This window comes from Thunnus maccoyii, chromosome 22, assembly GCF_910596095.1.
Source record: "Thunnus maccoyii chromosome 22, fThuMac1.1, whole genome shotgun sequence".
Classification (NCBI taxonomy): domain Eukaryota; kingdom Metazoa; phylum Chordata; class Actinopteri; order Scombriformes; family Scombridae; genus Thunnus; species Thunnus maccoyii.
In genome coordinates this window covers 20,600,743-20,612,959 of record NC_056554.1, presented here as the reverse complement: position 1 = coordinate 20,612,959, position 12,217 = coordinate 20,600,743, and the positions used below count along the sequence as shown (strand labels likewise).

The 12,217-nt window shown below is 36.4% G+C and overlaps 1 protein-coding gene across 2 annotated transcripts; it reads right to left on the bottom strand.

Annotated features, from left to right (window-relative positions):
* Positions 1 to 4,575: 4,575 nt before the first annotated feature.
* Positions 4,576 to 7,112, bottom strand: LOC121889436 (ladderlectin-like). 2 transcript variants are annotated; one of them, XM_042401393.1, is made up of 7 exons: positions 7,051 to 7,112; positions 6,863 to 6,953; positions 6,716 to 6,751; positions 6,330 to 6,439; positions 5,283 to 5,417; positions 5,080 to 5,191; positions 4,576 to 4,928 (listed from the first exon to the last, which is right to left on the bottom strand). In XM_042401393.1, the coding sequence occupies exons 2-7, from the start codon at positions 6,921 to 6,923 to the stop codon at positions 4,858 to 4,860; spliced, it is 525 nt and encodes a 174-aa protein (XP_042257327.1). In that variant the 5' UTR covers positions 6,924 to 6,953; positions 7,051 to 7,112; the 3' UTR covers positions 4,576 to 4,857. The 2 variants fall into 2 exon arrangements, with proteins under 2 accessions (XP_042257327.1, XP_042257328.1); XM_042401394.1 differs by having other exon boundaries at positions 6,330 to 6,436.
* Between the last annotated feature and the right edge of the window lie 5,105 nt (positions 7,113 to 12,217).

Sequence of the window (12,217 nt, the reverse complement as noted above, 5' to 3'; positions counted from 1 at the left end):
GATTTTGGGGCATGACAATATGGCCCAGATATTTAACACACTGGGACACTAACTGCAGTTTGTCTTTGGACATTTTATGACTGTCTTCAGCAAGGAACAAAGGAGGGAGAGCATGTCAGTATGGCGTGCTAAGCAGCAGGTCGTCAACACATTGTATCATGGGGGTTGCCATGAAAGCAGATTTTGTGCAACAGCAGGAGCGAAAATTGTTGGACTGGAGAAAAAATCCTTGTGCGAGCCAGTATAGGTGTAATGTTTATCTTCAAAAGTAAAAGCAAACCAAAGGAAGCAGAGTCAGGATGAACTTGGCATCTGGTGGGACCTGTGACTATAGGAGCAGGATGAAAAACTGGCATTGTTAATGGCTGAGGTGTAACAGACACCAGTAGCCATTTGGTTGTTTGACAGGTTGTACAGTACAGGTATGTTTCGAGGTGAATCAGGGCATTCAACGATAATTCCTTGTTTCAGGAGCAATGCCCTTGACTGCTTCAGTACCGAGAAGATATTTGCTGAGACTTGAACACTACTTAAAGGAAGTAGAAAGTTTGTTTACTCACACAGTAACGGACCTTGGACATGACTTTACTACTACACTACAACACTCTCTGTTTTCAACACCTCTGTTGACATGTGACTTAGCTTATCAGATTGCTCTGGATCTGTTCTCCAATTTGTTTGTTTTTTATCTCTGTTAGAATTAGCAGGTGATTATAAATGAGGATCATAAAAATAACATTCCTGGAAAATTTCCTGCAACGTGACTTCGACACGAGACACAGGTGTTTGTTCCCGTTTTACAACCGACAATCAATGTTGATTTCTTTATGACCACGATTTTTCGCTAACCGGACCTTAACCTTATTGGTAGCAAATCAGAGCACAGTCATGTGAATCATTTTTTTAAGTCATTGAGTCATTTGTAGCAGTTTTGGAAGGAATTGACAAACAACGTGATCCTGCCAGCAGAGGTACCGGATCAGAAAATGCTCCAAGTGGTCATGACCGATTTTGTAGTTTGGTTTTGGAGGAATTGTTCATGACTTCATATCTTTTCCAACCTTGTCAAATGTCAAATAAATTTACATATATAAAAATGAGATTTATTCAAAGTAACAAAAATGAAAAAAAAAAAGTGTTGCTGATCCTAAATAATTTGTGGCCTCATGGTAGAGAGCAAGGACTAGAAAATGTTTGTGACAGTCCTGTAATTTAAGGACTGGTTCACAGTTTTTCAAGTCTCTCTTAAAACAATAGTCAGGAGCCCAAATTAACACTGAAATAGTTTTTTCTTGCTGTAATCATTCATCCTGTTCATACTGACCATTAGAAGATCCCTTCATAATGCACTTACAATGTAAGTGATGGGGGACAAAATCCACAGTCCTCCTCCTGTGCAAAAATGTGTCCACTGCAGCTCAACAGGGAAACACAAAGAGGGAATTTGATGCTAAAAAGACTGTAAATGTGGCAGATATCCACTTGATATGACTAACTCAGACTGCTGAAGCCTCATATAAGCTTTTAAATGCATTTTTGCACAAAATTTTGCACACTGTGTGGACACACTGTGAATTTTGCCCCCCATCACTTACATTGAAAGCACATTTGAAGGGGATCTTTTAACGGCCAGTAAGAACAGGAGGAATGATTACAATGAGGAAAACCTCTTTCACTGTTCATATGAACACATGACTGTTGTTTTAAGACTTTGTGATCCTATCCTTTAAAGGTGAAATGATACCTTACATATTCATTTTCATTAATAAGAAGTTTGTCCAGCCTTTAGTTATGCTGCTATAGGCCTAGACTGCTGGGGGACTTCCCAGGATGCACTGAGCTCCTCTCTCCTCTTCCTCCTCCTCTCCATCTGTTCACATCCATGCACCATTAACGCATGTTACTAACTTGACTTCTTCCCTGGAGTCTTTGTGCTTTCTCATCTCACAGGAAAACCGGACATCGAGGGCTGCAGTGATGGTGACGTGGTCCTGTGGGTGTCCTGCCTCGATACCTTCTCCTACTGTTGTTATTATTATTACTAGAGAGATATCTCTATCATTACTATCATTGTTATTGTTATTAGTGTTGTCATCATGCTTCTCTGTGTCCCCTCTTCCCCTCCCTCTTTCTGTCTCAACCCAACCGGTCTAGGTAGATGGCTGCTCACCTAGAGCTCGTTTCTGTACAAGATTTCTTCCTGTTAAAAGGGAGTTTTTCTTTGCTGCTGTCGCCAAGTGATTGCCCATGGGGGAATTGTTGGGTCTCTGTAAATTAAAGAGTACAGTCTTGACCTGCTCTATGTGAAAAGTGCCCTGAAATACCTTTGTTATGAATCTCCTTGTAAAGGTTAGGGAAATATCATGAACCTCAGTCTCCAGTGTTAAATTCCTGCAAGTTGTACACCCTTTGTCCACCCCGACCACCACTCTACAACATGGATGTGATAAATAAACAAAGTGCTTCCTTTACTTGGAAAAACATTGCCTGTGACCATAATCCAGGTAATAATTATGTTTCCCATCACAACAAAGTTTGGGAAAAGAAATCAGCATTATATAAACACAGTTTTTAGGAGGTAGTATTCCCACAGAAGAGAGTCATTATAAAATACAAATTGCACTGCTGTTTGAAATTAAAGCTGGTAATGTTTTAAAGTAATGTAACAGTTATTGTCCAACTGATATCACATTTAGTCATCCCTTTTTGCTGTTAACAATAATGCAAGTGTTTTTTTTTTTTTAAATGTATTGTCAGAAGTATTTTATTATTAAAATGAAGCAATTTTATTGGTTGTATGTAGATGGAGAGACAAATTAATGTAAAGATAAGGGGCGCCATCATGAAACCTTAAAACTATAAATGTCAACATAGGACATGCAATTTACAGAGTACATATGTATGCTCCATACTCTGCTGTTCAGTATAAAAAACCTTTAAAGAAGATTTAGCAATAAATAAAACCCTCTTCTTCACTCTGAAATGTATGTGGCAAAGATACAATAACTCTGATGCAATCATTTATCAACTTCTCCTTTCTTGAATACACATCTACATTTATACTTCTGAGAAATGTAGGCTACTTGAGCAATGTTATATTGGGGTTATTGCTTAATTGATTTTAATGAGAACATCTACAAGTTATGTTGAAGAAACACATCAGGGTCTCACATAAAAATAATCTATTTTTATAGCTTCCATTGTTAGTCCCTAAATTATTGATAAAGGTGTCCCACAAGGAGCAATATTAGGACCATTGCTATTTACTCTCTATATAAATAATATTTATTTTCCAACTCAGCACTATAATGTCCATTTTTATGTGAATGATACCATCCTGTCTCAGACCAGAAACAAAAGAGGAAGATCACTGCATTTGCATGTCTGCAAGTTCTAAAAGATGATTTGTTTTTCATTTGAACAGCAGAAATTTTGTCTACAGTTTCAAACTCTTGCAAACACAAAGGTCTGCAAAAGGTTTGGATGATGTTGCTTTAACTGTATGTCTGTTTTGTGCTAGTGATATGCATTTTGACATTTGAAAAGTGTGTAACATCACTGTCATTACTTGTATTTTCCACATGGCACTCGAAATAATTAGTGTATTCAGTATTATTAATGTCACAGACCAGCTTGTTTCAATGCTTGAGCGTTTTATTTTTGCATGAGACAAGAAAGACCAGTTCACTCTAGAGCTGCAACAATAAGTCGAAGAATCAATAAGTCAGTTAGTCACAGACTATTTTGATGATCAATTAATTATTTCGAGTCATTTTTTAAGAAAAATGCTCAAATTCTCTGGTTCCAGCTTCTTTAAAGTGAATATTTTCTGATTTTTTTATTCTTCTATGCTAGTAAAAAATAGTAAAATATCTTTGGGTTGTTTACTGTTGGTCAGGACAAAACAAGATATTTGAGGATGCATCCTGGGTGCTGGAAACATTTTTCATAATTTTCTGGCATTTAATAGACCAAATGACTAATTGATTAATCGAGAAAACAATTGACAATAATCATTAGTTGCAGCTCTTGTACACTCTCAAGAATAAGGTGCTAAAGGCATTCTTTCAAAACACATTCAATCTGCTCTTATTAAAGGCATAAGGCCTTAGGAACAGTCCAGCTTCTGATTGCGTAACTTGTCGTTTCATTCCTTAAGTAGCGTTACAGCGATAGAAATGAAATAATAATGTGAAGTAATATGAGTTATAGAGCCTTCAGGTTATATTAGACTGATCAACACAAAGACAGATGCTTTTAAAAATATGCACATAAACACGCCTCCATCAGTGTTTGTGCTACTCCACATCATGAGCATGAGACAAGAAAGACCAGTTCACTCTAGAGCTGCAACAATAAGTCGAAGAATCAATAAGTCAATTAGTCACAGACTATTTTGATGATCAATTAATTATTTCGAGTCATTTTTTAAGAAAAATGCTCAAATTCTCTGGTTCCAGATTCTTAAATGTGAGTATTTTCTGTTTTTTAGTCTTCTATGATAGTAAAATGACTAATTGATTAGTCGAGAAAACAGTTGACAATAATCATTAGTTGCAGCTCTTGTTCACTCTCAAAAATAAGTTGCTAAAAGCATTCTTTCAAAACACATTCAATCTGCTCTTATTAAAGGCATAAGGCCTTAGGAACAGTCCAGCTTCTGTTTACGTAACTTATCACTTCATTCCTTTAGTAGCGTTACAGCGATAGAAATGAAATAATAATATGAAACAATATGAGTTATAGAGCCTTCAGGTTATATCAGACTGATCAACACAAAAACAGGTGCTTTTGAAAATATGCACATTAACACACCTCCACCAGTTTTTGTGCTACTCCACGCCTGTATGTCAGGAATCAGTAGCGCCTCTTGACACAGACAGATGGTTTTCGTTTGTAGCAGTGATCATCATCCCAGCACCTTCGGACTGTAAGTACCAAAAAAACCCCACAAGTGTCAGTAAACGCTACACAAACCAAGACCTCAAACTGTGGATACCACTTTATCTTGGAGCAAAGTTGAGATTTTTCACTGTTTACCCTTATCATTAACATCACTCATATACTGTATTCATTTACCTGTATGATTCATTGTTAGACAGTGCTGACTTCCACGGCTGTTATTGGGCTCTCCACGACACCAGTACCGATATTTGAATCGCCTACCATTACTCCACAGCCAAGCTCTCTCCTAAAAGACAGAATTTAAGATTACATTAATTAAAAAAAAAAAAAGTTTCAGGAAGTAACTGTTGGACCTTGTGCAATGACGAATAAAATACCTCTTCTCCATCATGGCCTCCGAGCCATATCTCTTTATAGCTGTGACAGCGTTGAACGATCAGCCTCTGAATGCTACGGTACTCCCGATAGCTATGTACTGATGCAAGGTTTCCACCCATGGACTGGCAGTTTTTCTAGAGTGGAGATAAAGAGGAAGAGAGAGAGAGAGAGAGAGACAGGAGTTGCTATGAAACAAATACAGGAATACAACATAGACAGATGTTTGACAAACAAAATAGTATCTAATTTTCCTCACTCGGCTGCTTGTTTGTCCCATTTTCCAGTTGAATAAAAACTTTCTAGAGCTGCAACGATAAGTCGATTAATCAATTAGTTGATTGACAGAAAATTAATGGCCGACTATTTTGATGATCAATTAATTGTTTCGAGTCATTTTTGAAAAATGCTCAAATTCTCTGGTTCCAGATTCTTAAATGTGAATATTTTCTGTTTTTTAGTCTTCTATGATAGTAAAATTACTAATTTTAAGACCTAATTACAAGACCAAAGTGATATCAACCCTCCATTAGTCTCCCAGTGAACAATATGATCCCCCAAAACTTACTTGAGTAACGTACTCGAGTAAACTGTTATTCAGTTTGGTTTGGTATGCTAGGAGTGTGATAAAAAGGCATTGTTTCATTATGAAACAATTACGTCAAGAGGAAATTAGTAAAAATGTCAGAGAGTTAAAATCCTGGCATCACCAATAGTGATGTCAGCCAGAGGCCAGAGGAACAACAACAAAAGAGCTGGAATATTTTGTCACATTATGTGGGAGCTTCCAGTGGTCCCTGTCTGTATGTGAGCTGTGTAGTTTTGGTCAATTTATCAGTCAGTAAATGTGGTTTGACAGACAGTGGTCCGTCTATTTCTGCATTTCCCTGCTTTCTGTCTGCATTGGGGTTCAATCTACCCGTCCTATCAGAGTGTTGAATACTTTTTAAACTTTTTTTTAAAAAGTTGTTTGAGATTGTTATGGTTAGTGTGTAGTATCTTTGAATCATCAGGTAGTAGGCATTTGGAATCAAAGTTAACCTTATTACCTCAGCTTGAGCCCAACGCAATGGTCTTGCAACGTAGCGGAAACAGCGGCCATAGATCTTTTTCCAACCATAGGAACACCCATATGTCCTTTTGACCAGGTCTGTCTCTGCTGAGGACGATTAGAGAATAGTGTGTATGTGTTGAATTTTCATATCATGATATAAAATCAAATTTGATGGCATAGTAGAAAATGTTATGACATAAAATAACATAACACAACACAGTATAGCATAACATTACATAACGAAAGTGACATAGTGGCCTTTATAAAAGACAAACTGGTAATTTAACACAACATTTAAGAAAAGAAGAAAGGTAAAAAAAAAAAAAAAAGGTGTAGCATCATAACAAAGTGCAATATATTTTAAATGTAAAGGCTACTTACCTGTTTGGTCATTTTGGATTTTGGCTTTTGCAGGAGCTACAAAGTTTGACATAAAGTTATTGACTGGATCATTGTTTTTTACAGACAATATATACAGTTTCTCTCTGTCTTTAATTATATGTAACACTTTCTATAAAGAAAACCCACCATCAGCTGTAGTCAAAGCCATAATGGTGCACATAAGTGCAGCCACAGTCAGCATCTTCATGGTGAAGATGATGTTGAAGATGATAATAGCCTTCAGTAAAGAGAAACAAACATGTTATTAATACCTCTCTATGGAGCAGATGACAGGTAGTGACTGTCAGTTCAAAAATTAAGAGTTCATAGCACACCTGCTGCTGAATTATCTGCTCTTCTCAGCCTGTAGCTTCAGCTCAGCCTATCTGTGTGAAGGTGTTTCACAAGACAAAGACCAGCTCTTATATATAGTTACCTATCTTGACATCTCTCACAAAAAGGGAACTGAGGGCACAAACAAACATATTGAGACATCATTACCAGAAAGTTGAAGTAAAGATTAGCTTTCAAATAGCATAAAGATTTGCTCACATCAGGAATATTTGTAAACTAGTAGAACAAGTCTGTAATATACGGAGCCCTTAAGGGGACATGGGCAAAAGAATTTCCACATCACATCTGTAAGTTGCACACTGGACCACGATTAGCTTCCAAACTAGTTGTGATGTCACAAATCATGCTCGTATCATATTAGTGTAAAAGTGAAGTTGTGTTTTATGGGCAGAAGTTGCATAAACATAAAGTTAAACATGGGTTTACTGTGTTTTTACCGATTGTTGCCTGTCATGTTGTCTGCATATGTTTGGTGATTGCAGTGTTTGGGTGATATTCTAGTGTCAGCCACTTGGCGGCACTGTTCAGACAGGGGGTGGGTTTTGAGGAGTTGAGAATGGGTAGAGAGAGAAGAGAGAGAGAGGAGAGTTGACCAGTAAAAATGAAAAAAAGGAAAGTGATCACATGACATGACATGACATGACATGACATGTAAACCCAGAACCTATTGGACTGATTTATTCACTCACACATACCCACGTCGCTTACATTAGCAACAGTTGTTATGTGAACATGGACTGTCCACTTTTATACTTTTGTCAGGCACCAGCACTGATAAAATGTAATGTATTTTAGTAGCTAGACAGTTTGACAAAACCATAAATTCTCAATAAATATAAAACACTGAATCAAATCACTTTTACTATTACGGCTCACATGATAACTCTTTATAATAAAAAAATCTATAATAATAAACTCACCAACAGCTCTGGTCAAAGCAATCATGGCACAAAAAAGTAGAGACACAGTCAGCATCTTCATGGTAAAGATGATGAGATGACAGATAACCTTCAATAAAGAGACAGATATTTAGTAACATTTCTTTATTTTGAAATCTACCACAAATTAGGAACTGAAAACAAAACACAACACAAAAACTCTTCATTATCAGTTGTGACCTTTTGCCCTTTTGGCATTATTTATATTATATTTGACACACAGACAAAATAAAGGAGTACTGTCTTAAAACAACAGTCAGGTGTCTATATGAACATTGAAAGTCTTTCATTTTTTTGTTTGTTGTTGTTATTCAGTGCAAGATAAGTGATAAATGTCAAAACGCATATGACACTAGACAGTACAAATGGGAGAAGCAACAGAACCAGACAATAACCCAAAATAAAACAACAACATGAACAAAATAACCAAAAATCTAAAAAAAACTTTGACTTAATAGTAGATGCATGTGTGGTGTGTATGGGTGTGTGTTTGTGTGTAAGGATATAGAGGGGGGAGAGAGCAGAAAGGACAAAAGAGATGAGAGGAAAATAAAGAAAGCTACAGTGCTGTTGGGGGGCATCTCTGGTTGGGTCCCAGGGTCCTATCCAAACACTTCTTTTTATAGTTCATTTTCTTGTCAGCTATTTCAATGTTCATTGAAACAATGTTCTGACTACTGTTTCAAGATAGAGTTGAACAATTGTAAACCTGTCCTTTAAAATATTAAAGGCAGACAATATGAGAAAAATATTAATATTAACTTACTATCGAGCTACAAGAGAAAATATCTTGCAATATGAGGAAATACAGTTAAATGATAATATGTTGAACGTTGACCCAAGATCCACCCAAGATGAGCTGATTTAGATTCTTATCCATTATGCAACATCATCAGAGAGGCGTCTGATGCAGAACATTGCAAAGTAAAATGTTTTTTCAGTTAGACAGTTTCTTCTTTTTTCTTCCTCAAACTTTCAAGAAGTCGTTTTTTCTAGGACATGATGGCCCAACGAAAAAACAATTTTGGCCTTGTGACTGGTTTACAGTTTAAAAAAAGGACCAATTTTGGTAATGATAATCAGCTTGCAGGCCTTTGAGGATGATTAAGCATTAAATGAAATCCTCTTTTTTACAGTAAAGATGACTCAGGCAAAATTGATGCAGCAGATGTAAAACGATAATCTGAACTCAACTTCTCTCTTGAATTCACAAGCTGCTATTTCTAAGTAATCAACAGAGGCAACCGTGTGAAATTCTCTTTTATGTTGTGTTGCAACATTCTGTATAAATAAAGGTTATTAATATTATTATTATCATTATGAATCAAGCATCAGGCTTATGGTTAAATGATTCTCATGAGTATACAGTATCTACAAGATATGTTGAAGAAACACAATGAAATAGTCTTATATGATTCTTTTTATAGCTACCACTATTGATTTGATACAGATTGTATAAAAGCATCCAAATTATCAAATGAATACATGCACCTACATGCTGGAGTATTGTACACAATCTAGTACATGTACTGGGTTTGGAGATGTTTAGTAAGCTTGTCAGGTGCAGTTGTTTGGTGTGAAAAACAAGACCTGCAGAGATGATTCAGCATTAAGAGGAAATGACAGTGATAGGTACTTCATGCCTCTGTGTCAGCCAGGAATCATTTAAGTGTTTTTGGCACAAACAGATGGAAGTTTACTGTTACACTGCACATCATCCCAGCACTTGTTAGCTGCAAGTACCAAAAACACAAAGGTCAGTCAGCAATAAACAAACCAAAACGTGAAACTGTCTAATGACACCAGTTTATCCTACTTGTTATGCTATTGCTCATGCTAAACCTTTGGTTGCCATCATCACATTGCTATAATAATTGTGATATACATTCACAACATCATAAATAACAAAATTACTAAATATATAAACCATATAAAATAACATAACTATATATATATATAGTATATGATATACATTATATAACATATATTATTATAATATATATTATATTAACAGTAATGCAATTATAAAATTACATTAGTGTAAATTCTTTATCAAATAATGTAATACTGTGTATTGCTAACTGTTAACTGATTTGATAAATCCAAAAATACTTGATTTAGAGCGACGGTTTTTGTCAAACAGTATTTTTTTCAAGAGTTAAGAATTTGTCAAAATTGATGGATATACTTTCTACCTTTTTTCTCCTACCGTTTATCATTCATACCGCTCATCCATCAATCACTTACAATTATAATTACAATTACATTTTACCTCCATAATTCATTTGCAAACAGTGCTAGTTCTTTCCTGAAGAGAAATAGAGAAGAATTGTAAAACCTTTGTAAAAAGAAAACAAACAAACAAACAAACAAAAACAAAAACTCTTACATTACACTTCAAACAAAGGACTTTGTCCTCTGCACTAAGCTCTACAAATATAATCAGCCACACAGAAGATTCCCTTCAGAGCACAGGTTTCATATAGGCTAATCCTTCATCCAGAAAAACTCACCAGAAATTAAGGACATTTTACTAAAAAGTGTAACCCTTTGTGAGGAAGTCTGACCAGAGTGGCTAGGTAGGTGATAGGAGGCAGATGTGATTTATTCAGACTAGTTTGACTACGGTTTAATCCCGGTCTCAACCTTGAAACTGCGAACCATTTTCACTGTAATTCCTTCATATTGACTGTACTTGGACTGATACTATTCACCTTATATATGCTTCCTTTAGGTAATATTATTTGGAAACACACCATAAATTTTCATTGTTATGCAGATGATACCCAATTATATTTATCAATGAAGCCAGATGAATTCAATCAGTTAACTAAACTCCAAGCATGCCTTTAGGACATAAAGACATGGATGACCTGTAATTTTCTGCTACTAAACTCTAAACTCGTCTTAAACACCTTAGAAACACATTATCTAATGATACAGCTACTCTGGATGGCATTACCCAGGCCTCCAGCACCACCGTAAGGAATCTGGGAGTTATCTTTGATTGGGATATGTCCTTTAACTCTCACATAAAACAAATTTCAAGGACTGCCTTCTTTCACCTACATAACATTGCAAAAATAAGGCACATCCTGTCTCAAAAAGATGCAGAAAAACTAGTCCACACATTTATTACTTCTAGGCTGGATTATTGCAATACCTTATTATCAGGCTGCCCTAATAAGTCTCTAAAGACTCTCCAGCTGGTCCAGAATGCAGCTGCATGTGTACTGACAAAAACTAGAAAAAGAGATTATATTTCTCCCATTTTAGCTTTGCTGCACTGGCTTCCTGTAAAATCCTGAATAGAATTTAAAATCCTCTCGCACAAAGACCTTAATTGTCAGGCACCATCATATCTTTAAGAGCTCATAATACCCTATTATCCCACTAGAACACTGTGCTCCCAGAATGCAGGCTTACTTGTGGTTCCACAGTCTCCAAAAGTAGAACGGGAGGCAGAGCCTTCAACTATCAGGCTCCTCTCCTGTGGAACCATCTTTCAGATTTGGTTTAAGAGTAAGCTTAATAGCTTACAGCTTAAAACTTTCTGTTTTGATAAAGCTTATAGTTAGGGTCGGCCAGACTCGCCTTGGACCAGCCCTTAGTTATGCTGCCATAGGCCTAGACTGCCAGGGGACTTCCCATGATTCACTGAGCTCCTCTCTCCTCCTCCTCCTCTCCATCCGTACACATCCATGTACCATTAATGCATGTTACTAACTTGACTTCTTCCCTGGAGTCTTTGTGCTTTCTGCCTTGACACCATCTCCTACTGTTGCTATTATTATTACTAGACATATCTCTATTATTATTATGATTGTTATTATTATTAGTGTTGTTATTATGCTTCTCTGTGTCTCAGTCCCCTCCTCTCCCCCACCTTCTTTCTCTCTCAACCCAACCGGTCAAGGCAGATGGCTGCTCACCTAGAGCTTGTTTCTGTACAAGGTTTCTTCCTGTTAAAAGGGAGTTTTTCCTTGCTGCTGTTGCCAAGTGCTGCTCATGGGGGAATGTTGGGTCTCTGTAAATTAAAGAGTATGATCTTGACCTGCTCTATGTGAAAAGTGCCCTGAGATAACTTTGTTATGATTTGACACTGTATAATCAAATAAATTAAATTTAATTTAATGAATTCAATGCTTCAAAGAGCTTTGTTTCCCCCATCACTAACACGGACATCTTCTCTTTTCTTTTTGCTCTCTCC

Excerpts from the sequence above, each read along its gene's own strand:
- LOC121889436 (XM_042401393.1), bottom strand. The coding sequence starts at position 6,923 with ATGAAGATGCTGACTGTGGCTGCACTTATGTGCACCATTATGGCTTTG. Across the intron at positions 6,440-6,715 it reads AATCCAAAATGACCAAACAG|CAGAGACAGACCTGGTCAAA; the intron begins GTAAGTAGCCTT and ends AATCGTCCTCAG. Across the intron at positions 5,192-5,282 it reads GAGGCCATGATGGAGAAGAG|GAGAGAGCTTGGCTGTGGAG; the intron begins GTATTTTATTCG and ends TCTGTCTTTTAG.